The sequence below is a fragment of the Lycium barbarum genome, chromosome 5 (genome assembly GCF_019175385.1).
Source record: "Lycium barbarum isolate Lr01 chromosome 5, ASM1917538v2, whole genome shotgun sequence".
NCBI classification, from domain to species: domain Eukaryota; kingdom Viridiplantae; phylum Streptophyta; class Magnoliopsida; order Solanales; family Solanaceae; genus Lycium; species Lycium barbarum.
In genome coordinates this window covers 100,542,180-100,568,878 of record NC_083341.1, presented here as the reverse complement: position 1 = coordinate 100,568,878, position 26,699 = coordinate 100,542,180, and the positions used below count along the sequence as shown (strand labels likewise).

Below are 26,699 nucleotides of genomic sequence, written 5' to 3'. Positions count from 1 at the left end.
ATACGAACGCATTATCAGTGAAAGAGAAGTCAGAAAATAAAGGAAGAGGAAAGGCGTACTATTCTCAATCGAAGAGCTGTATTTTCGCAGGTATAGCAGCCCTTTGACAAACAGAAAAAAAAGAAAGAAAGAAGAAAATCACAAACATTGTATTCTCCAAATATGGAAAATCAAAGCGATGAAAAACCTAGGAGCGATCCAACGGCAGCACCAACAATCCTTGATCTAACGAGTTATCAGTTTCACGATCTTGACTCAGTGGAGCTTCCTCCCAGTCTCACCGAGTTAGACTTGACTAGCAATCGTTTGTCGAGTTTAGACCCACGTATTGGGCAACTCCCTAACCTCAAGAAACTCTCTCTTCGTCAGAATCTCATTACTGATGCTGCTGTTGAGCCTCTTTCCTCTTGCCACCTCATTTCTGACCTCGAGGTATTATATCCTCTTCACTTCACTCACTCTAACTATCATTTATTACATTAGATGTACATGTCAATATGTTTCTGCTAAAATTATTGTCTTAACCATGATACTTGATTTGCAAATTGGATTGCGGATGAGACCAATTTGGAACACTTTAAATAAAGGCTTAAAGCATATGCAGCCCCCCTAAACTTGTTCCTTTTTTCATTTTGTCACCTCAACTAAGTGTTGTTCCTACTGAACTCGTGAACTCGTCCTCAAGTGTGGCTATCAAAACCCTCTAAATCTGATTTTTATTAGAAGCAAAAATTAAATTGTGGTAATAAAGGTGAGTTAATAATATAGACGTGTTTTAAGCTATTATTTAGGTCATGGATGTGTCGGTTTCTGCTGGTTCTGCTCTTTCACTGCCAACTTTATTAAGAGCTTACTTTTTTCTCCATCTCAATTGCTGCTAATCTTAGCTAAAAGATGGCGTAATTAAATTAGAACATATATTAGCATGTTGCTACATTGAAGATAGAATACTATATAAGTCAGATTGTGTTTGATAGACACACTTGAGAACAAGTTTAGGGGTTCAATAGGAACAACACTCAGTTAAGGCTCACAACACGTTGAGCGCTTCGCCTCACTTAATGTGCGCTTCAGTGTCGACATCAAGGCTTTAAGGCATACTTTTCCTTGCCAATGAGCCTCTCATGAAGAGGCAACACTAAACAATATAGTTCACTTTATTGTAAAAATAAGTTCAATTTCTTTGTCCATATATTTGTTATTCATGCTTATAATTATTAGTCTTGAACTAAACATATATATTTGTTTGTTTTCTCTATTTGCTTCCTTTTCCATTAAATTTGCGCTTAAAGCCCCAACCTATGTTACTCGGACTCTTCAAAAATGGACACGGGTGCGTGTCGGATCCTCCAAAAGTAGTGCATTTTTGAAGGATCCGACACGGGTGTGGCATCATTTTTGGAAAGTCGCGGCATCATTTTTGGAAAGTCCGAGCAACATAGGCCCCAACAAACCTTAGAGCTTTTTTTGCGCTTTTGATTACACCGAATTCATGCAGCCTCAACTAATTTGGATAGAGGTGTAGTTAACTGATTGATTTTGTTGGCGCGTTTAGTTGCTGAAGAAATTTTGGATTGTGGCTGTCATATGGTAGAATGAAGAATTACCTTTAAATCAAAAGTGGATTTAATTTTGATAGAATTGTTTCCCCAAATGGCCATGATAAAAGAGCAAAAGGTATACCTCAAAATCACCTGCAGAATTATTGTATCAAAAGGCCTATTGTTTCTCCCGACTTAATTCAGATTTAGTTAAGAATAGAATACAACTGAAGCAGATGATTGTTGTTTCACTTAAGGCTGGTGTTTGCCAGAGTCCATTTATTTAGGTTCTGACTTGAATGCCTATGTAGGGATAAGAGCGAGTTTTGGAGAAAATCAATTAGTATAACTGTATAAGAATGAAATAGACCTGCATAGAGCGGTTGATATTGAGTATTTATACAGTAGACCTCAATTGATTTGGAATTGAGATGTGGTTGACTGATAGATTGGTTTATGTAGAAAAAAATAGAGTTTATAAGCATATCTGCAGGGGCTATAGTTGCTTAGAAAGAAACAATGATGAATCTTTGCCTACCTGTATGGTGGTAGTATTAACCTAGCTTGCATCTTCGATTCACGAATTCAGTGAGACTGCAACTATCTAACCTGCTATGTAGTTGAAACTGGTGTAGGCTTCAATTGGTTCAATAAAATTGATGTACCATAAGATTTTTTTTAAGAAATTGATTACCATTTTAGGGGATTTCTTTCATACTAATTCCACCATTGGAATTTTATGATGATTGGATTTATGTGCATTTGGATAATATTTTTTTCCAATGATAGCCATGATGTTCAAATTCAAATAGTGAACCTTTTTACTGAAGCATTAAATTAGATAGAGTTTTCAGTATATTTGCATGAGTTATAGCTGGTTTGCTGAAAACAATGGTGATTTCTTGTCTAACCTTATCGGTATAGTTACAGCTTTGGTTCATGGAATGTAATGAGACTGCAACTGGCTATCTGACCTAAAATTTATTTAACTAGTGTAGGCTTCTTTTTTATCAAATTGATGTACCTTTATAAACCGTGATTGGAAGACAGTTTTGCTTACAATTTTAGTTTTTTTTTTGTTGATAAGTCAGAAGAATTTCTTTAATGGATTACCAAGTCTACTTGAAAAATATCTTCGTAATGTTTGTGTGGCTCAACCACATTCATTTATCAGGTTTGCGCAACTCTCTATACAAAAGGGATTCTCTCCTTACGCCAAAGGTATAATGAAATAAAAACAAACTTCTGCGTGCAAGTTGGCCTGAGCACCACCATTATGAAAAAAAGAAAAAGAAATGAGCACAAACCTCCTTACATCATTCCCACTATGTTAGAGTGATTTCCTATTTTTATTTTTTATTTTTTTTATAATGAATAATTTCCTATTTCTTTCTATATATATGATCCAAAAGAAGCACAGTGGTGTCGTTCTGTGCCTTCCTTTAGCTACCAATCTTCTATAATCTCTAGCTTGTCAATGTTCCTGAAGAACACAGTGACATGTTAAACAAAGAAAATACCTACATAACACTAAAGCTATACTGTAGTGATATATGATCTATATCCTGCCCATGCCTGCGTAGAAAATACTAACTTGTAACAATTCGCTGCCTCCTAAAATTATCTGCCATTGAAATTGCATCATGCACTGTGCACCTAGTCAAAAGGCCTTTTTTGGAGCTTTAGTATCCAGGATGTTATTCTGTACCTCCCTCTTATCTCCAATTCCTATTAACTCCATGTGGTGTGATTTTATTCAGTGAACAATTTCCCACTCACCCCTTCTTGTTCCCCTCCCTCCCTATTGAGGTGTCATATATTTTCTTAAGGACTCTTTTACCTCCCATTCTGAGTGGCCCTCGTAAATAAAGTATTCCATGTGACTCCTGTCATTCTTTATTAAATAATCGGATGCTGTAGTCTCTCTATCCTTGCTAGACTAGTTATTGATCCCTCAATCAAGCCCTCTGTATCGCTGAGATGCAATTAGTTCTCTATAACTACTTATTGGGTAAGTCTTCAGGCGTTGGTTGTAACTATGCTGATGGATGATAGGGAGTCATTGAGAAGTTGTGTCTTTTGCTTCCAGGCAATGTCTTGGATTTGTTTCAAATTAGGAATAGGAATCCCTAAAATCTCAAAAGTATCGGTTGACTTCCATCTCCTCAGCGGCTGTTCCTCGTCATCGACTTCATCTCCGACTTCAGCTAAGTACTCGATTGCCAAATGGTTATGGGGATATAGTAGGGGCGGTGATGAAATCTGGAGGAAGCTAGGGGATGCTATCTATGGTAGGATGGATGGCTGGAGACAAAATCCGGTAGGGGAATTTGGAAAGGAATTAGTGGGCTATGGGATGAATTTCTACAATACACTAGAGTAGATTTGGGCAATGGGGCTAGGATAAAATTTTGGACAGACTCTTGGATTGGAAATGAAAGCCTAATGATCAGATTTCCTGACCTGTTCAGAAGTTCTCTAAAAAAAGAGGGATACATTTCAGAATTCTTTTCAAGTTCAGGGTGGCAGATAGTCTTCAGGAGAAATCTGAGTGATTGGGAAAGAGATAATTATTGTCAGTTGTTTCAACTGTTAGAATCAGTGACAATTGATCAGAATAAAGAGGACAACTTGATTTGCCAAGGATAAAAGATTTTCAGTTAAAAATTTTTAGTCTGTTACTTCAACAGGTTGTCCAAGTGTACCAAAATCGCCTTGGAAGGTGATTTGGAAGACTAAAGCTCCAATTAAGGCAGCCTGCTTTGGTTGGATAGCAGAAAGGGAAGCATGTCTAACACAAAACAATTTGCAGCCAAGGGGTTTTTCTTTATGCAATAGGTGTTATCTATGTGAAAAAGAACAGGAAGCTCTGGAACAATTGTTGGGAGCTCTTTCTAAATATTGCTGGTTTCTTGGGTCATGCCCCAGAAGATCACTTGTTTACTGGAAAGTTGGCAAAGTCAAAGAGTCTCAAGAAATATGAAACAAATATGGAAGACTATTCCCATTTGCATATTCTGGACCATATGATTGAAAAGAAATAGTGCGTGTTTTGAAGGGAAGAGAAGTCACATACCTGGAGTGAAGAACAAATGTTTGCATAATTTGTATTTCTTGTGTAATAGTAGCACACTAGAGAGTATGGATTAGTACTTGGATTTCTTGCATCTGTTGGGTGGGAATATGAAGTTTTGTTCTGGTTAGGGGATGCTTAGTCAAGTATTGCTTTGTATCATTTTGGTACTTTATTAATAAAATTTTACCTTATCAAAAATGTTTTTTTTCAAGGGAAAGCTCAACCTACACATAGCTTGACATGTAAATGCCTGCATCAGTTATCTATGGTGCTAATGAAAATAATCTACGTGGTGTAACCTTAAGAATGTATATGTTGTGGAGTCACTCATGGAGATCCTATCTTCTTTACAGAAGTAATATTTATTACAATTGTCATAATATCTGTCCTTCAGAATTGTCTTGGTGCTTCATTTTGATTGAAATAAAATACATCCTTATCTATCAAAAAAGAAAGGAAGGGGAAAAAGTAATCTTATACTGTACCGGTTGCCAACCGTGTAGCTCTTGCATTTGGTGAACCTCTCTCTCTTCTCCTCTTCATAATCTCCTTCCACAAACTCGCTGCATAAAGTTATGTCATCTAACCTATAACTAGACTTCATTTGAACTAAGATTTAGCTACTATAACCTTTCTCCTTAAAGCATTTTTGCACGATATTAAAAATGGACAGGCTTCAGGGGGCCCTCTTTCATATCGATTCTACATTAGAAGAAAAATTTGTGTTAATTGGGATTGCTTGTTTTCTTTTTTTCCCTTGGGTGAAATCTTGTTGCTATGCCTATAAGGCAATATTTTGGTAATTGTAACACAACAGTAACAATTTGAATCGCTTAATTTAGTGGTTCATATAATTCATATTTTTCCCAAAGAATTCTATAATGGGCTCGTGCATCATGAGGGTTTCATTGCATAGTAACCATCCGGGTTTATTCATGGAAAGTTCTCTCTTATTTAGGTATAATGCCTTGCTGGCTGCTAGGTGCTGGGCTTTTTAAGATGATCGTTTAAACATGTAGCTACTGTGTTCTAGTTGTTGATATTTTTCCCCATAACATTGCTGTATCCGTTTCCTCAGTAACCATTGGCTAGCATCTGTTTCTTGATGTTCTTAAAAATTATCTTTGCTTTAAAGTTTGTGAAAGAACAATTGTATGTTATTTTAAAAGCTTTGGGATCCGTACCACTCCTAGCGTCTTATAGTTGAATTTCTAGCTCTTTTACCAATTATTTAAATCTTGCTCAGGGAAACAAAAGGTTTTGTTATCAGAATTGATTATATGAAGAAAAATTGCAGTTCTCATCTAAGTTGCGCGGACTCTCCATTTTTGGTGCCGATTCTGTCTCGACACGGGTCGGGAGCGGGATATGTCCGGGATACGGTCAACCAAGTTCGGATACTTTGACCCGAGTCCATCGACAAATTTGGGGGAAAATTGAGATTTGATTTCTCAAAATTAAAGATAAAAACGGATTAAGATTAAGGGAAATGACATACCTTCAATATTATGCATCTTGGAATTTTATGTATGTTGAGTCATGTTCATTTTCATCTTATTTCACACTCCCATTCAGAGGATAGGAGGGGAGGTGCAGAGAGTTGAATCTCTTATATTTGGGTTGTTTTCTTCTCTTCTCCAGTCTAAGTTGCTTTACAAAAAGGATCTTAGATTCTTTCTCTTAGGAAAAGGAAAAATTAAGTTATTTAGCATTTTTAGTGACGTTATAGTGTTGGTTAGTCAGAGATGGTCAACAGATTTCACTTCCGCAAGTGGCATATAGTGTGTACGCGCGTTGGTTTGAACAACAGCCAAGAAGATCTTATGAAAATTGAACATTTTCGTAGCGAAGATATAAACAGATATTGGGCATTTTAGAAAAATGTTTCGTAATTGATTTAGCAAAAAAGTTTTAAATCTATTGGACTTACTTAGTGAAAATAGATTGAAAATCTTTAGCACAATTAATATATCATATATTCAGAATTAAATTGAATAGATGTATCTAGGGAGAATTCGCTTTGAAGAAACTATTCCCTAGATACACATGTCTTGGTATTTCACAATTGAATCAATTAAAAAATTTAAAAAAGATCAACTGAAAGGGAAATCATTTCGCCCTTTTTGTTATTTAATTTTATTTAAACAACTTGGCAGTTTCATCCTTATAGTTTTAGTTTTTAAAGCTCTGAAAGCATCGAAGCTTAAAGAAAATGTTTAGTAACAACAGCTTATTTCCAGACTTAAACATTTCCCTGTTTTGCTTCTTGTATGATAGTCTGGTTGTAGATGCGACAGAAATAGGCCTGTTAAAGTTATCTGAAATCATGTATGTGGAACTGTCTCTCCAGGAGCTAGTGCTTAGGGACAATCAGCTGAAGAAAATTCCTGATGCTGCAATATTCAAGAAGCTTCTGGTATTTGATGTTTCTTTCAATGAGATATCATCACTTAATGGATTGTCCAAGGTCTCCACTACACTCAGAGAACTATATGTGTCTAAAAATGAAGTTACCAAGATGGAGGAGATTGAGCACTTCCACGAGCTGCAAATACTCGAACTTGGGTCCAATAGATTACGGGTTAGTTTCTGTTGAAGATGACATCAAAAGAAATTATATAGTTATCAACAATTTACACTTGTAAATTTATAATCATAAAAGTTTTACTATATCCACTCCCCCCCCCCCCCCTCCACAGACAATGAGTATACAACGTTGCTTCCCTGGATCATTGTATTTCTTGATACAGGTTATGGAGCTTCTGGAAAATCTGAAAAATTTACAAGAGCTATGGCTTGGTCGCAATCGTATTCGAACTGTTAATTTGTGCGGTTTGAAATGCATTAAAAAGATTAGCCTGCAGAGCAACCGTTTAACTTCCATGATTGGGTTTCAGGTCCTGATACCTAACAGTCGTGCTTTGTCATTATCGACGACTTCACTTTAAGTATGTGAGTTATTTTGTTGTTTCAATCTGCAGGAATGTGTTGCCCTTGAAGAATTATACTTGAGCCATAACGGTATTGCAAAAATGGAAGGTTTGTCTACCTTGGTAAACTTGCGGGTCTTGGATGTATCAGCAAATAAGGTTACAGAAATTAATGACATCGAGAACTTGACAAAGTATGAAAGCTGTCCTGGCAATTCCAAATGTGTGAATTACTCCTCTAATGCTAGGTCTTGTCATCACCTTCATGCTCACTTTTTGTTTCGTATTGCAGATTAGAAGATTTGTGGCTTAATGACAACAATATAGCATCACTGGAAGGACTGGCAGAAGCTGTTTCCGGTGCTAGAGAGAAGCTAACAACCATCTACCTTGAGCGAAATCCCTGTGTAAGTATTTTAAACCTTAGCACATCCTTATAGCATAAACTGGCAGCAATTGTTTTGCTCTTTTTTTGGGTTGTATATTTTCTTGTACTTGAGCTTGTAGTTTCTTCTGGAGATCCTTAGATTCTCTCTTCCTTCGTCTAAAACTTCTTTGTGGGGTTTTCTGGTTTATGCATCCTTCCTCTTAAAATGGGTCTGAGTCACTCAGTGAACATTTTTATTCTTTCATAAGATTCTGTTCAAATTTTGTATTTTGTTGGAGAGTTTGAATTCATTGACAGATGCATTTGCAACTCTTTTGCATATTGTATAAGCTTGTGAGTGGGAATTTGCTTGCTGTTTGGGATTTTTCTTGGCTATCTGCTAGCTTCATTCTAGCAAGTTCCATTGCATTTGATGATGATTGGGGAGCATAAATTCAAGATGTTATCCAAAATTCTTTGTAAAGTAGATTTCTCTGGTTTCCGATGTATGTAAAACTAGAAGAGCACCAGGAAAATGCTCTCAGGCATGGTAACCTAGGCTAGAAAAGACTACTTTTCTGACAAACTTTAGTAGTCTCTCCCGCGACTTTTCAGGTTTGTTTCTCATTAATCATTTTGTAGTGTGGAGATTAATCCCTTTGCTACAATTGGGGGAGAATAGGATATATTTCGCTGTGGGTTTCAAGTCATATGATATCACTAGACTCAAGTCGAGGACTGAAGTCAGATTTGAGTGGGTGGAGAGGAGCCGGAATCTGATGTGCAGAACCACCTTCAACAGGAAAAGCATGGAGTAGTTATGTTTCATTTTACATGAAGCTTCTAAAGACAATGACACGCAGACAAGAAGCTGGAAGCCAAAGGAGCAACACTCACTTTTCTTCTGGTCCAGGAAAAGCAACAAATTTGGCAGATTTATAAGTATTGTGACAATACAAGGAGAAAGAAGATCTGTAAGTATTATTCCAGTAGTTACATTTAATACTAGGTGGAGGGACATTGCATTTAAGATGGGGAACTTCATTAAAGAAGATACAAGATCTTTTATTACAAACTTCCCACGGAAGATAGACCCCAAAATTCCATATGCAGACTCTGTCTGAGCTAGCAAAAGGCAAACGCGAGAGTCCAATGATGCTGAGATAACAAAAAGAAAAAACAAAATTATTGTAGCCGGTGAAGCTGCAAACTCTAAGAATGGGCTGCTTGGAAGATGTGTGGTGGGCTATTTCACTATAGACATGAAGGAGAAGCCAACGTTAGCTGACGTCCGAAGGTGGTCAGTAAGCACTTGGAAAAATGCCTCTGGAGTCAACATTTATGAAATTTTTGTTTGTGGGGGGGGGGGGGGGGGGGGGGGAGTGGATCTCTTTCTCTTCGAGTTTCCAACAAAATGTATGTCGGAGCATGTCTTGCAAGGGGAGTGGCGGTGTAAGTGAGTAAAAATTCAGTTGGTAATGGTTGTCACAGCCGTTGGTTGCTGCTCGAACAGGCAACAGAGGAAGTGGACTTGGATCAGGGCCATGGGTCTACCGCTTCATCTTTGGACAAAAAATCTTCAAAGGTTTTGGAGATTTTTGTGGGGGATTGATGGAAACAGAGGAGGAGACCACTCTGAAGAATCACTTCAAATGGGCAAGATTGAAGATCAAAGGTAACGTGGGTGATGTTTTGAAAGAGGTGACGATTGTTGACAGGGGCTAAAATTCATTATTCCCATCTGGCGTGAATCGCCAACAATAGTTATCATCGGAGATGAGGCAATGAACCATGCAAAAGGACTGTCGGGTAATATAGATTATAGGCCTATAAAGAAGGTGATAGGAGATACAACTGTGATATAGAGAGGGGACACACATGGGATCTGAAATATTCCAACTTTATTTCAAATTAGAGCCGGATAAAAGGATGGCACACGGGGCAACAAGCAGGGATCACTAATTTAAAAGAGTCGGGTCGTGGGCCAGTCCAAAACTTTTTAAGTCTATAAGTAGGACAGCTTCCTCTTTTGGCCCAGTATTATTTGATGACGCCCAGGTATTCTTACAGACTCAATTTATCTCGCCCGTCTCAATTAAAATAGACCAATCGCTTATGAAATTGAGCAAATATTGAGGTTCTAGTAAACACGAGAACCAAGAAGAAATGCAGTTTCAAGACTCAAAAGAGATGGCAACATGTGAAGAAGCTGATGATTTTGAAGATGCCATTGCTAATATAGAAGGGGAGGGAGTACGAGTTGATAGTCTAGGGACAAAGAGGACATACAGCTGATCATGGCAGCAGAAGCAGACATCTGGTTTGTTGAGGAAGTGGAGCTTTTGAACACAGAGTCACATGAAAAGGAGATAGAGTGGGAAATGAACCCATCTTCATGGGTTCATCAAAATTGATCAAATTAAGCAAGTAATTTGCGATTGAGCTCCAGGGCTGTGAAAATGTTGCTTTGGCTTTGTTTACGGAAATTGATTGCAGTAGGCAAGCAAAGCGCAGAATCGTCAGTTAAAGCTACTCCTAAAAAGAAAGGCATACAAGAACTAAAAAGTTTGGTTTTTGATAAAACGTTCAAAAGTAAATGGGGCCAGAAATAGGGGGGAAGAAGTAATGATTTTGGATCGATGAAGATCAAAATAATATCCCTGGAATGTGAGGGGGGCTTAATTGTGGAGATAAGAGAAGGATGATAAATAGCTTGATCCTTAAATGGAAAGCTGATTTCTTTTATTTTCAGCAGATAAAATTAGAAGAGGATATTAGAGAAAAGATTAAGCAGATATGAGGAAGCAGGGCAGTCAAATATGCTCAATTGGAGGCAGTGGAGCCAGGGAGTATCCTGATGTTGTCGGATAGAAAAATATGGGATGGGGAGATAGTTGCAGCTGCATCATATTCCCTGACCTGCAAATTTGTGTCTCTAACTCAGTATTTTAATTGGCATACGACAGGGATTTATGTTTCCAACTGTAACAGAGAAAAACAAGAAGTATGGTGGGGGATTGGGGTTGTGATTTATTCAATGGGGCCAGAATTAGGTGGTGATTACAACATAGTTTCGTTTCCCTCTAAAAAGAGGAAATGCACTAAAAGTACCAGACCAGTGACAAAATTCTCAAACTTTATTGATCCACAACTGAAGAGGGCAATTACACATGGTTTAGGGGAAATAATCAGGAAATATCATCCAGAATTGAGTGGTTCCTTGGTTTAGAGGATTGGGTTGATACGTCCAGAAATATTAAGCAAGAAATCCTGTCCAAAATCAGTTCTGACCACTCTTCTAGTTTCAAGTTGTGGTTACTGGGAGCTATCCAAATCTTATTTCAAATTTGAAAATTGGTGGTTGGAGATGGGAGGTTTTAGTGATAGGAAAAGATGAGGTGGTCTTCCTTTGACATTGAAGGCAGACCAGACTATATTCTTGCAAGGAAGCTGATTGAAACTAAGAGTCCACCAACAAATAGATAAGGGACCAGGTTCCTTATCTGTTCTCTCAAGCAAAAACAGAAAGTAAATGAGACGCGATATTTATGAGGAAAACTCCTTGCTCAAGGGATTAAAAACCACGATCTACACTAGTAGGATTTCCAACTTCACTAACTGAGCAACGTTTTCAGATTAGAAGCCTTTTGCAACCTAGGAATTAGCCCACTAATCCCTCCCTTTACAATAACTCTATTGCAAGCACACTCTTGACTAACTCTAGCCAAGAACCCACTGATTCAACTAACTCTAGCTGAACTTTAACTCACCATAACTAGCTATAGTCAGGCGTTTACACAAAAAGTTTGAAAAACCAAATACCTGCAGAACCCTTCTTAAAAGAAGTGTAGGTTTACAATATTAAGACCAAGAAGACAAAGACTAAACAACCTAGGACTTAAGACATCTTCAGTCTTGGGATTTGGTCCTTAGAATTATTTAGTCATTGATCTTGAAAACTTCGAGAAAACAGTGGCGACTGCTCTATTCAACAATGAGAATAATATGATTTGAAGTGCTAGGTTAAACAAATGCCAACATGTTGTTTATATATGGAACAGTGTTTAAGATGGTGAAAGGCGAGGCGTGGCGATAAGGGCTCGCCTTATGGCGAGGCGTGGCGAGGCGAGCGCCTTTTAGAAGCGAGGGGAGAATTAACACAAAAAATTAAAATATTAAATATGCATATATAAATACCCAAAAACTCAAATACTCACATAATACTAGCAAATAATTCAATTGAAAAACTAAAAGTAGATAGTTAATAGTTGATACTAAAGTCTAAAAGTCTCCAACTAGATAGTTAATAAGTGATAAGGGCCCTGAGTGTTAGCATTAACCAAATTATAACGAAGCAACATCTATTCTTCTTCAAGATCTCCAAATTCTTCAACCACAAGAGTATAACAACAACAACAACATACCCAGTGAATCCCACAACATCCCACAACATGGGGTCTGGGGAGGGTAGAGTGTACGCAGACCTTACCCCTACCTTAGGTAGGGAGTTTCCGGAAGACCCTCGGCTCAAGAAAAAGCATAGGAAAGGTCAGATACGGGCAAACAAATCAAAGCAATTATGAAAATGAAAACAATGAAAGTAAATAAGCCATTATAAACCAACAGATACTCGTAGAAATCAAGAGACAAAAAACTATAGAGCAATATAACTACTCGTAAGAATGGATAAACGAGACTACCTACTAACCTTCTACCCTAATATGAGTCCTCCATACCCTCATATCTAAGGTCATGTCCTCGGTAAGCAGGAAATGCGCCATGTCCTGTCTAATCACCTCTCCTCAATACTTCTTCGGCCTACCTCTACCTCTTTTGAAACCGTCGCTAGCCAGCCTCTCGCACCTCCGCACTGGGGCATTTGCATCTCTCCGCATCACATGCCCAAACCACCTTAGCCTCGCTTCCCGCATCTTGTCTTTCATTGAGGCTACTCCAACCTTGTCTCGGATGATTTCATTCCTAATTCTATCGCTCCTAGTGTGCCCACACATCTATCGCAACATTCTCATTTCCGCCACTTTCATCTTCTGAACATGAGATTTCTTGACTGGCCAACACTTCGCCCCATACAACAAAGTTGGTCTAACCATCACTTTGTAGAACTTGCCTTTAAGTTTTGGTGGCACCTTGTTGTCACACAACACTCCGGAGACAAGCCTCCATTTCATCCGCCCTGCACCAATACGGTGTGTGACGTCATCATCAATCTCCCCATTTCCTTGTATAATAGACCTAAGATACTTGAAACTATCTTTCTTCTGTATGACCTGGGTGCCAAGCTTCACTTCCACGTCAGCCTCATGCACTATATCACTGAACTTGCACTCCAGGTACTCTGTCTTGGTCCTACTCAACTTGAATCCTTTAGACTCCAGAGTTTGTCTCCAAACCTCCAGCTTAGCGTTAACTCCGCTGCGAAACTCGTCAATCAGGACTATGTTATCCGCAAATAACATACACCATGACACCTCACCTTGAATTTGCCGCGTCAATCCATCCATCACCAAGGAAAATAAAAATGGGCTAAGAGCTGGTCCCTGGTGTAACCCCATCACCACTGGAAAGTGCTCTGAGTCTTCTCCCATAGTCCTTACCCTGGTCTTGACCCCATCATACATGTCCTTGATCGCCCTAATGTATGCCACAGGTACACCTCTAGCCTCCAAGCATCTCCATAGAACCTCTCTCGGCACTTTGTCATATGCCTTTTCTAGGTCGATGAATACCATGTGCAAGTCCCTCTTCCTTTCCCTATACCGCTGCACCAGTATCCGTACAAGATGAATAGCTTCTGTAGTTGAGCGCTCCGGCATGAATCCGAACTGGTTCTCTGAGATAGACACGCCTCTCCTCACCATCATCTCCACCACCCTTTCCCACACTTTCATAGTGTGGCTTAGCAGCTTGATCCTTCTGTAGTTGTTGCAACTTTGAATGTCTCCCTTGTTCTTGTACAATGGAATCATTGTACTGCATCGCCATTCTTTGGGCATCTTAGCCGTCTTAAAGATGACATTAAATAACCGAGTCAACCACTCCAAACTTGCCCTGCCTTAGTCTTCCAAAATTCCCCAGGAATCTTATCGGTCCCGGTCGCTCTTCCCCTACTCATCCTACGAACAACACCCTTAACTTCCTCAACCTTTATACTCCTACAGTATCCAAAATCACGACACCTCTCAGTGTACTCCAAATCTCCCTAACACAATATCTCTGTCCCCTTCGTCGTTCAAGAGTTTGTGGAAGTATGACTGCCATCTCCGTCTAATGAGAGTGTCCTCCACAAGTACCCTGCCATCCTCGTCCTTGATGCACTTCACTTGATCCAAGTCACGCGCCCTCCTCTCCCTTGCCTTGGCTAGTCGGTACAACTTCTTATCCCCGCCTTTGTCCTCTAGTTCTGCATACCGGCGTTCAAAAGCAGCTGTCTTTGCCGCCGTAACTGCTAACTTTGCCTCCTTTCTCGCCATCTTATACAATTCCCTATTCGTTCTCTTCTCCTCATCATCTTTGCTGTCTACCAACTTCGCATACGCCACCTTCTTTGCTTCCACCTTCTCTTGAACTTCTCCATTTCACCACCAGTCCCCTCGGTGCCGACCACGACGATCCTTCGAGACTCCCAGCACCTCTCTAGCTACTTCCCTAATGCAACTGGCCGTCCTATCCCACATGTCGGTCGCTTCCCCACTACTCTCCCAGGCTCCCATAGCCCTCAACTTCTCCCCTATCTCCAGGGCACCCGTCATGGTCAAACTCCCCCATTTGATCCTAGGCCTGTCATTCACGACCTTCTTTCTCTTCCTCATTTTGATTTCCAAATCCATCACCAAGAGCTTATGCTGGGTCGTTAGATTCTTACTCGGAATTACCTTGCAGTCTTTACAAAGACCTTTATCGTCCCTCCTAAGGAGTAAAAAGTCTATTTGCGTCTTAGCCACCGAACTATGAAAGGTTACCAAGTGCTCCTCCTTCTTCGGGAAACTCGAATTGGCTACCACCAGCCCAAAGGCTTTTGCGAAATCCAACTGTGCAACTCCTCTTCCGTTCCTGTCCCCGAAACCACAACCTCTATGCACATCGTCATATCCCCCGAAATTGACCCAATGTGCCCATTGAAATCTCCTCCGATGAATAGCTTCTCAGTGGGTGGTATACCTCCCATCATCTCGTCCAAATCCTTCCAAAAACGTCTTTTCTCCTCCTCGTCCAAGCCCGCTTGCGGCGCGTAAGCACTAATAATGTGCAAAATAAACCCTCCAATGACCAGCTTAATCGTCATCAACCTATCACTGACCCTCTTAACCCCGACCACCTGGTCTCTTAAGTCATTATCTACTAAAATGCCTACCCCATTCCTATCCCTCGACCTACCTGAGAACCATAACTTATACTCGTCCACATCTTTAGCTCTGGATCCTACTCATTTAGTCTCCTGGACATAAGCTATATTAATCATTCTCTTCTTAAGAATCTTAACTAGTTCGATGGACTTCCCCGTTAGAGTCCCAATATTCCAAGACCCTACTCGCAGACTAGAGACTCTGTTACGGCTATGCGATATGGGTCTTGTCATAGGGCGATTCACTGAAAATTCTGCGCTTAACAGATCCTTTCCCTTGTTTTTATTCCGTGAACGACCTATTTTGCTAAAGGAAACAAATAAGCTCGTTAGAAGGGAGCCTATAACCCTTAGGACTCGTTAGAAAGAGTCCCAGACCTCTTGTTTTTTGATAGAAATTTTCCTCTCTTCTTTTGTTCCATCTGCGTCTTTAAATAGAGAACCCTATTACAAGATATTAAGAAAATTTAGGAATCTACTAACATAGAGAATCTTTTCAGATACGAATTCTAGTAAAACTAAACTACTGCCTATTTTAATGCAAATAAAATTTGTCAGCTGTATCAGATCTCCTTATCCTCTTTGACGTTACTATCTTTCTCAACTTGAGGGCCCCGCCTTGCATAAACCTTACCCACGAATGAGTCTATAACATTACCCCCTTCCTCTGTAAAGAGCTTGTCCTCAAGCTCGAAGTCTGGATAGGCGTTACGAAAATGTGCAACAACTTCCCAAGTAGCGTCTGATAAATCAAACCCACACCAGTGCACTAAAATTTCCCAAGTTCCCCTATTAAGAGTAGCACGTAGAACAGAATAAGGCATAGGAACAACACGACCATCCTCAAGTGGTGGCAGGGTCGGAGGATCTGTTGGAGCCGCACCTTTAAAAGCCTTGAGGAGGGATACATGAAACACATTATGCAACTTACTATCGCTGGGCAGGTGTAACTCATACGCAACTTCTCCTATTCGACGCAGCACAGGAAAAGGCCCAAAGAATCGGGATGCAAGCTTATGGCGCAATTGACCCGCAACAGATTTTTGACGATAAGGATGTAAACGCAGCCAAACTAGTGAACTTGGATCATATGCAACCTCTCAGTGCCCTTTGTCATAATATTCTTTCGTCCTAACCTGTGCTTGCTGCGAATGTCACGCAAAACTGAATCACGATCCAGCAAGGAATTGTCAACAGCCTCCACTCGTGAAGAACCAGCTACATAGGACAATAGACGAGGAGGATCTCGACCATAAACAACCTTAAAGGGAGTTGTTTGCAATGCAGTATGAAAGGAAGTATTATAACAATATTCAGCCCATGGCAACCAGTCAACCCATTTCTTTGGATAATCCCCAATCAAGCAACGTAAATACATTTCAATAGTACGATTCACAACCTCTGTTTGACCATCCGTTTGAGGATGATAAGCCGAAGAGAATGCCAACTTCGTGCCACATAGACGAAACAATTCTCTCCAAAAGGTGCTTGTAAAAACCACATCCCTGTCACGCGTAATCGATTCGGGTATCCCATGCAAGCGAACAATATTCTCAAAGAAAATGTGGGCAACACGAGTTGCATTATAAGGATGAGACATGGGTATGAAGTGTGCATATTTGGAAAACCGATCTACTACCACAAACAGTACCGTTTTGCCCCACGCCTTTGGTAAGCCGTCAATGAAGTCCATTTTGATATCAGCCCAGACCTGCTTAGGGAGTGCAAGTGGTTGTAGTAAGCTTGCTGGACTTAGGTGTTCAGCCTTGTTGCGTTGGCAAACTGGACAAGTAGCCACATAATCCTTAATAATCGACTTCATTCCCTTCTAGTAGAAATCTTGTCGTATGCGCTGCAATGTTTTCTGTACCCCTTCATGGGCATTATCATGGTATCCTGACAGAATTGTCGAGATCAATTGGGAAGAAGGCAGTAAGTAGACACAACCTTTATAAATGAGTAGATCGTCTTTGATGACCAGGAAGCATCAAACTCGTGACGGAGCACTTGTTGGACTAATTCTTGCAAGGAAGCATCCCTTACGTGTCTCCTCTCTAATCGCATCAAGTAATAAAACACGTGGTTGACTGATAGCATACACCGATTCCTTCATAGTAGGGTGACGAGACAAAGCATCAGCAGCCTTATTCAAGTGTCCAGCCTTACTCCACACAAAAATCAAACCCCATAAGCTTGCTAATCCAATGTTGTTGGGGTGAAGTGGTTAGCCTTTGCTCCAACAAATATTTAAGGCTATAATGGTCTGTGCGAATCAAGAATGGTTTGCCCCATAGATAAGGACGCCAATGTTGCACTGCTTTAGCTAAGCCAATCAATTCGCGTTCATATGCAGCCAATTTAAATTGTCGAACAGCCAGTTGTCTACTGAAAAAAGCAATTGGATGGCCATTCTGTTGCAACACTGCACCTATACCACTTCCCGAGGCATCACACTCAATTATAAACGGATCATCAAAATTTGGCAATTGTAAAACAGGAGCAGTTACAAGTGCTTCTTTGAGAGCGTCAAAAGAGGCCAAAGCTGCATCATCCCACTGGAACGAGTTCCTTTTAAGCATGTTGGTTAGAGGGGCTGATAATTGACTGTAACCTTTTATGAACTTACGGTAATAACCTGCTAAGCCCAAGAATCCGCGCAAGGTATTGATTGACTGTGGTTGAGGCCAATCACTAATGGCCTGAACTTTGCTTGCATTTGCTGCCACGCCTGTTTCAGACACCACATGGCCAAGATATGCTACTTGTCTCTCTCCGAAGGAGCATTTGGACTTCTTGAGGTATAGATTATGAGCACGCAACAACTCAAAAACTATGTGAACATGTGAGAGATGATGATCCCATGCCTTGCTAAATATTAAAATGTCGTCGAAGAAAACCAACACAAACCGACGCAAGTATGGTTTAAATACCTCGTTCATAAGTGCTTGGAATGTTGATGGTGCGTTTGATAAGCCGAATGGCATGACCAAGAATTCAAAGTGGCCATAATGCGTACGAAAGGCTGTCTTCTCAATATCCACATGATCCATGCGTACCTGATGATAGCCAAACTTCAAATCCAGCTTCGTGAAGAATCTAGTCCCATACATCTAATAATTCATCCACTACTAGAATTGGGAATTTATCCTTCACTGTCTTGGCATTCAGTTCGCGGTAATCTACACAAAAACGCCAAGTTCCATTATGTTTACGGACCAACAAAACTGGGGATGAGAATGGTGATTTACTAGGCCGAATGATCCCTTGTTGTAACATCGTTTCACACTGTTTTTCTATCTTGTCTTTCTGTAAATGAGGATAGCGGTATGGTCGAACCACTACTGGTTCGGGACCAGGTAACAAACAGATGCAATGGTCACAATTTCTCATAGGAGGCAGCCCTGTAGGTTCTTGAAATAAGTCAACGAATTCAGCCAAGAGTTGCTCCAATTTAGTAGGGTTCTCACCTGCATCATGCAATAAATGAAGCTGCAATTTTGAACTGGTTTGCTGCCCATGAAAGACAACTTGCTTTCCATCTGAAGTAAAACTCATTGTGAGTGAAGCAAAGTCCCAGAGAATGGGTCCCAGCGTTTGTAACCAGATTACCCCCAGAACAATGTCAAAGCCACCTAATGGAATAACAAAGAAGTCGGCTTTAAAAATAGTATCATCAATATAAAAAGACACTGCACGGCAAATTCCTTTGCTGTAAACTTTTTCTCCATTAGCAACTGAAACATTGGCACTTGTCCCAGGTTGTACTTGCATCCCCAAGTGTTGGGCTGCTGTATAACTAATGAAATTGTGTGTGCTGCCTGAATCAACCAAGCTCAACAATGCTTAACCCTTCATGAGTGCCCGTAACTGCATTGTTCTTGCGCTCTTCTGTCCCGTAATGGCATGCAAGGGAATTTCAGGTTCTTGCACATCTTTATGGTCAGTATTTTCATCATCTGGCTCAGCTAGTTCCAACCAAAACAACTTCTTACATTGATGCCCAGTCCTTCTCTCTGCCATTTCAGCCCTTGTCAATTTCTTTATAAAAGGAGCAGATGAACTTACAGATTTTGGTTCAATAATCCCACTTAGTGCATTGCTGCCCTTAGGAGTTGGAATTGTTGAAGTTACAGTATTATTGAAATAGCCTTTAGTCCCTTGCCAGGTCTCCTTCCGAGAAGATGTTGCTCGCATTACCTTCTGTTTCTTCTCAAATGCTCGAGCTATATTCATGGCATGAACCAAATCTGGTGGACTCTGCATCTCAACATCAAGACGAATGGAATCAATCAGGCCGACAGTAAAGAGACTAACTTGCTGGTCTACGCGAACATATTTGCAGGCCCTGGCTAACCGTTCTTGAAATTGTCGCTGATATTCTTCAATTGAGCCTGTTTGCTTCAAGTTAACCAGATCACCTAATGGATTACTTCCCAGTAGAGGCCCGAACCTGAGAGTACAATATTCTTTGAATTCCGACCAGTCAACTGCGTGATACTTTTGTTCTACTTAATACCATAACTGTGCCTCACCTAGAAGATGGAATGCAGCCAATCCCACCTTATCCGCTTCAGCTGTTCTCTGATTGGAGAAGAATTTCTCACAGCGGTGTAGCCAAATCAATGGGTCATCAGATCCGTCAAAAGTAGGAAAATCCAGCTTGGTGTATCTTGGTACCACACTATTTCCCGTCAATTGATTGGATCGATTTTCTGGTCTGCAGGGCTGGTTACCTATATTGCTGCTCACTCCCGCATCAGAATCTCTTCCTTGATTTTTGCTAAACCCGACCATGAACTCCTGCAATTGTAACGTTAATTGTTGCAATTTAGTAACCAATCTTGATTCGGATTATGCCACTGCTTCTGCGATTCACACTTCATTGGCAGCCTGCGCCTCTTGAAGAAGAGTTTGTAACTCTTCAAGTTTGCTTGGATCGCCCATTGTGTTTGGCTCTGATACCAAGTTGTTACGGCTATGCGATATGGATCTTGTCACAGGGCGATTCACTGAAAAGTCTGCGCTTAATAGATCCTTTCCCTTGTTTTTATTCCGTGAACGACCTATTTTGCTAAAGGAAACAAATAAGCTCGTTAGAAGGGAGCCTATAACCTTAGGACTCATTAGAGAGAGTCCCAGACCTCTTGTTTTTTGATAGAAATTTTCCTCCTTTCTTTTATTCCATCTGCGTCTTTAAATAGAGAACCCTATACAAGATATTAAGAAAATCTAGGAATCTACTAACATAGAGAATCCATTCAGATACGAATTCTAGTAAAACTAAACCACTGCCTATTTATGAGAATTCTAGTAAAACTAAACTATTGCCTATTTTAATGCAATAAAATCTGCCAGCTGTATCAGATCTCCTTATCCTCTTTGACGTTACTTTCTTTCTCAACTTGAAGGCCCCGCCTTGCATAAACCTTAACCACGAATGAGTCTATAACAGACTCCCTTAACCCACCTACCCCCTCCAACCCTCACCCTCGTCCGAGAACATGACCCTAGTCCACCATCGTCTACCAAAGCCAGTAAAGCGAATATAAACTACTCAAATAGGCAGGAAAGAATACTAAAACACAAGTTAGCAATAATCTAGATGAAAGTGTTACTACTAAGACAAGAACGATATAAGTAATGCGAGAATGTAAATTAGCTGCAAGGATAAAAGACAAAGAATTGAAAAAAAAGTCAGCCAACTTTTAAAAAAAAATAAATCAAAAGGCGACGCCTTAGTCGCCATACGCCATAGCCTCGCCTTTTAGGAAATGCCACGCCTTGGCTGTCCATGGCGAGGCAGGCTCGCCTTGCCACGCCTCACGCCAAAAGGCGTAAGGCGAGCGCCTGATTGGGAACTAATGAGAGCATGTGATATAGATAGAGACGTTACAAAGATCCTTGTCTTTTAGCCGACATGCAGCTACTGTTCCGCTATGGCTGTGAAAGTCGGAACAGTGCCACAGCTTTACAGCTGTCACGTTCGTACAGTGCTCAGGGGACCTGATCAAAGACCTGGTCCTTGATATATGTGTCAATCATCAAAACTATGAAATATTATAACTCATCTGAAGCTCATAGCTCTAAAAAGCAAATTGAGAGAATGGAGCCTAAATAATAGAGGGGGAGCTCGGGTGGATTAAATTTTGCATCAGCACTGTTAGATTTTCTGTTTTGGTGAATGGTGAACCAGTGAGCTTCTTTCCCTCAGAAAGGGGACTTAGACAGGGTGACCCCCTCTCCCAATTCCTGTTTATCTTGGCAATGGAAGGTTTTGATAGCTTGATGAGGATAGCAATCCAAAACAGATGGATTAAAGGCTTTCAGATGGAGGGAAACAGTGATCAAGTCAAAGAAATTTGTCATCTGCTTTATGCAGATGACACTGTTATTTTTTGTGAACCTCAGGAGGAACAGATAAGATTCATCAAAATAATCTTACTGTTCTTTGAAGCTTCTTCAGGTTTGAAAGTGAATTGGGGGAAAAGCAATTTGTTCCCAATTAAGGAGGTGGCTAATATTCAGAGTTTGGTAGATATTCTGGGATGTAAAGTGGATAATATGCCTACAGTCTATTTGGGCATGCCATTAGGTAATAAACACAAGGATACAAAGATATGGGATAGCATTGTGGAGAAGACAGAAAGGAGATTGGCAAGATGGAAGGCTCAATACTTGTCTTTAGGGGGTAGACATATCCTTATAAATTCAGTATTAGATTCCCTTCCTACTTATGTAATGTCACTATTTCCAATACCTTCTGAAGTTTTGAAGAAATTGGACAAATTAAGGAGGTATTTCCTTTGGCATGGTTGCAAAGAGATTAAAGGTTATAATCTGTTTAAATGGGAGATTACCTTGAAAAGCAGAGACAGTGGAGGCTTGGGCATCAGAGATTTGAGAAAGCAGAATAATAGTTTATTGATGAAATGGCTTTGGAGATATAATGAAGAGGGGCAAGCTCTATGGAAGGATGTTATCAAATGCAAATATGGTACATACAATCCTTGGTGCAGTAATGTCAGCATTGATACTTATGGGGTTGGGGTCTGGAGAACTATCAGAAACTTATGGCCAAAGCTTGAAGGCAATTTATATATAAAAGTGGGAGATGGTAAGAGAACAAAATTCTGGGGAGATGCTTGGAATAATCAGACCCCTCTGAGAGATTCCTTTCCAGATATGTTCATTCTTTGCAACAATCCAGAGGCTAATGTCAATGATTGTTGGACACCACAGGGTTGGAATTTATCTTTTAGGAGCCTACTAAATGATTGGGAAGTGGAGGGACTGGCCAAATTGCTAGAAGAAATAGGGATGTTTCCTGGCACCAACAATGCACCTGACTCATTGAGATGGAAACATAGTGAAGATGGGGCTTTCACTGTTAGCAGGGCTTACAAAATGGAAAGCAACCAGCAAAACAACAGACGCAAAAGCGTGTGGAGAAAGGTTTGGAGAAACTTAGCACCAACCAAAGTAAAATGCTTTACATGGTTGGTTGCTAGGAGGGCTTGCTTGACACATGAAGTTCTGAAGAAAAAAGGAATGATTGTAGTATCTTGGTGTTCATTATGTGGGAAAACAGAAGAGACCAACAACCATTTATTTTTGCATTGCAGCTTCACAACACAAATTTGGGCCATCTTTCTTAGTCTCACAGAAACAAAGTGGACCATGCCTGAACATACTGCAGATCTGCTAAGTTGTTGGATTAGAAGAGGGGGAAGTAAGAGTCAGAAGGCATGGTGGAGGATAATCCCACACTGCATATGGTGGACAGTGCGGAAAGAAAGGAATAGTAGAAATTTTGAAGATAGGTCCAATGCCATTCAGAAGGTTTAGTGGAATTGTATTGTATCTTTTTATTTCTGGTGTAAAGAAAAAGATATAGAGGAAACAGAACAGTTGGTAGAATTATTAAGATCTCTGTAAGTATTTCTCTCTTTGTTTTTCTTTTAAAGGTCCCCAGCATCTCCATAATGCTGAAGAATACCAATTACCGTTTTCCAAAAAAAAAAAAAAAAGCTATCCTAAATCAAATCATTGCAGTGGATGATATACAACAACAAAGTTGTTTGAATGAAGAAGAGATCACCAGAAAATAAAACATGTTCATGGATTTCGAAGAATATGCTAAAAAGGAAGAAATCGCTTAAAGGTAAAGATCCAGGCTATTGTGGGAAAACAAGGAGACATGAGTACTAAGTTCTTCCAAAGAATAGTCAATGCACATAAGAGAAACAATAACATTGACAAGTTGATGGTGGAAGGAGAGATAATTGAAGAGCATGGTAAAATTAAAAGAGAGATCATTGCCTTTTATCAGAGATAATATTCTATAACTGAGGAATGGAGACCTTCATGTAGCATGATGAGGGAGCAGAAGATGTTAACCATTTATTTCTCCATTGCAACTTCTCCTGACAGATTTGGCATCTCTTTTTTAATGTTCTGGAATCCAATGGTGTATGCCTAAAGATACAGATAAATTATAACAGATGGAGTAATTTTTTATTAAAAGATAAAATTATAAACTTGAGAAAACAAACAGTCTTAATCGTTGTCTAAATACAACATCTTAGTTTTTAGATGTGTTCTTAGATTCAGACATCTTAATCTTTAAAAACTAGCCCCTGTGTGTGTACATCGCTACGGAAACCAATCCATTAAATCTTAAACTTGCTTTATCAAAATTCATCATTGAATTGTGCAGTATCCTCGGTTGGTTAATGTCCTGCAGATCTTTGCCTTCTGCTTTATACAATGTCATGCAGCTGAGTGAATTATCTATATATTTCCTTTTAGACTTATAACTTATCTATGCAGCTCCACCTCCCTAAAAGTGATGTCAACTTCTAGATTTATCGCATAAACAGGATACTGAAAGATGAGAGAATATTGAAGTAATTAATATCAACTCATGAACACACCAATCGTAGTGATTGCTCTGTGAATTAGAGACATCCTGGTTGAATGATATAACTACTTTAATCACCCCAAAGCACAGAGGACATATGGTTCTTCCTTGAAACCCCAAGATGCTGAGAATGAGAGTGTGAAAGCCAGTGAGATGACTTTCCTTTATCAATTAACATACAAAGCTTTGCATTTTGACATTGAGGTATAGAGCTCGGTACTTAAAAGAGGAACAAGCCTAAATTTTTTTTTGGAGATTTGGCATATAGACTAGTTAAACCGAAGAAGTTGTGGGTGTTGAAACCTAAGAATTTGTAAGGGCATGTCAAACTCCAAGCTGATGAAAGCTCTACATGTTAAGGAGGGTATGGAAGATTGGAGAAAATCTGAACATAGGCTTTAAGCCTATGCAGTGGAAAAAGTCCAAAGATATGGATCCTGAGCATGGCAGCCAAAATAATGGAAGCTGGAGTAGCTACTGTATTCAAAAGTTTAAATTTCAGCAAAACATCTGAAGTAATTAATGGTTAATGTTATTTAACATTTCAAGAACAAAACTAATCAACTGATATGGATTACACTAAGAGTTCCTCACACAACTCTGGAAGCTCGCGAGGAAAATAATTGAAAGCCCATGAAAATCAGGAGAAGGCGTAGTAGGCCTTAAGATAAATGTGCAGCACCGGGATGCCTGCTTGATGAGTTTGAGGCACAACATTCAGAAAGAAACATTTTGCAAGGGCAGAGTCAAACAAGGTGAGACTGAACTTTGATGGCTGGAAGGGATCTGTCTTTAATTGCAGGGTGAACTACGGGAGAAAGGGTGGATTCATTGTCTATGAGGTTGGCTTCATATTTGAATTGTGTGCCAAGCCTCGATTCATTTGGAAATTTCAGCAGCATGATAGTAGGACTTAGGCTCCAAAGACTTTTGCATTGTGGTAGATGGCCAAACTCAGGCGAATGTGAGACCTTGCCCCGTGACTATGAATTTTTAAAGCAATCCTGGACTCTACAAGATGGGCTACTGGGACTTACCTTGTAAAAGCATCCTAGAAAGATGGGTTGAAAGAGAGTGGAATGTCTTTTTTTGGCACCTCGATATAGATTGAACTTACATTTCATATTTGCAGGAGATTTCTCAAAATTTTTTTTAATCAATTACGGGTCATCTTTACATCAGAAAGGTAAAGGACTTAGTGCTCTGATAACCATGCTAATGTGTTGTATTATGGTTGCAGGCACAATCTCCGAACTATACAAGTACTTTGAGACAAATATTCCCAAATATTGAGCAGATTGATTCTGAAGTCTACGCGTAGGTGCTTGGATGTGGATCTTATGCATAGTTGATGCAAGAACCCCGCGAATAATCCGCTTTTGTCAGTTTTATATTATCTGTAAGATCCAGCTGGTGAGATGCTGTAAAACCTGTTATGGCATTGTTTCCAGCTTCTCCATCATTTCCGGATGCCGAAGTCCTGAAAAGATGAAAATACAGGTAGCTGCTATGTAATTACTGATGATGCAATGACATTTGCTTGTTGTTTTTTCCGTCTCTGAAGATATTTATTTTGTTTGTCCTCGGACCACAAAGGAGTTCCAATATTGTACTTATCTTTCTCCTCCAAATTGGAAATGCCGCTTTTTGGTGTTCTTTGTTGTGAACTGAGAGCACCATACACTCGTATATCAACAGGGAAGCTATAAGGGAAAAATGTGTAAATTGGAATTTTACTGTTAAATCCAATTTTCAAAATTTTGATATCCAAGTGCATTTTTTCTTTTTAAAAGTATTTGAGAGATTCTATGTATGCATTGTTAATTAGGATTGGGAGATAAGTTCTTATTAATCCAGGATTTATGTATAACTAGGAAACAAAGGGATGTCAAAATTGGTGAATAAACATTTGGATTCCTCCCACTCAAACAACATTATTCTCCAGAAAGAAACATAGGTCGAAAATCCAACATTCTATACAAACATAACTTACAGGTATTCCCAATGTGTACAAATTTGACGTTTGTTTCCAGCTTTACATAGTTCTGTGCACCTTACGCTAAAGCGAGGAGGTAACTTTTCGTGCATGACCCATATTATTTAGTAAATTGTGAACGCGTTTGGATTTTTCAACTGGTTAGAGGACCTAATGCACGAAATTCTTCAGGAAGCCAGTTATTGTACCAAGTCTGCAAAAAAACTTGATTGATTATTTTCCTCACTAATCCCCGAAAACTGAAGTGATTTTATAAATAAATGATTGTTTTCATCAGATCTATGAGAATCAACTTGGGATGACTCCAACTGCTTGGGAGTTCATTCTCTGTAGAGCTCTAGTTCAGTATTGAAGTTCATTTTCTCTAGTTAATAATAATTTGTTGATGAGGGAAAGGCAAAGGTGAACAGGACATGCTGGGTTATCCATGGGGTCATCTGATGCCTAGTTTAATTTCAACAACAAGAGTTGTAGTAATGCCTTTGTTTTTTCCTCTCTTATTATTG

General features: G+C 39.7%; 1 protein-coding gene across 1 annotated transcript; it reads left to right on the top strand.

The window, feature by feature from the left end:
• On the top strand, positions 1 to 25,968 carry LOC132641079 (protein phosphatase 1 regulatory inhibitor subunit PPP1R7 homolog). The gene is made up of 6 exons (XM_060357956.1): positions 1 to 432; positions 6,968 to 7,198; positions 7,368 to 7,514; positions 7,599 to 7,741; positions 7,840 to 7,954; positions 25,438 to 25,968. The coding sequence occupies exons 1-6, from the start codon at positions 163 to 165 to the stop codon at positions 25,516 to 25,518; spliced, it is 987 nt and encodes a 328-aa protein (XP_060213939.1). The 5' UTR covers positions 1 to 162; the 3' UTR covers positions 25,519 to 25,968.
• The last annotated feature ends 731 nt before the right edge of the window (positions 25,969 to 26,699 follow it).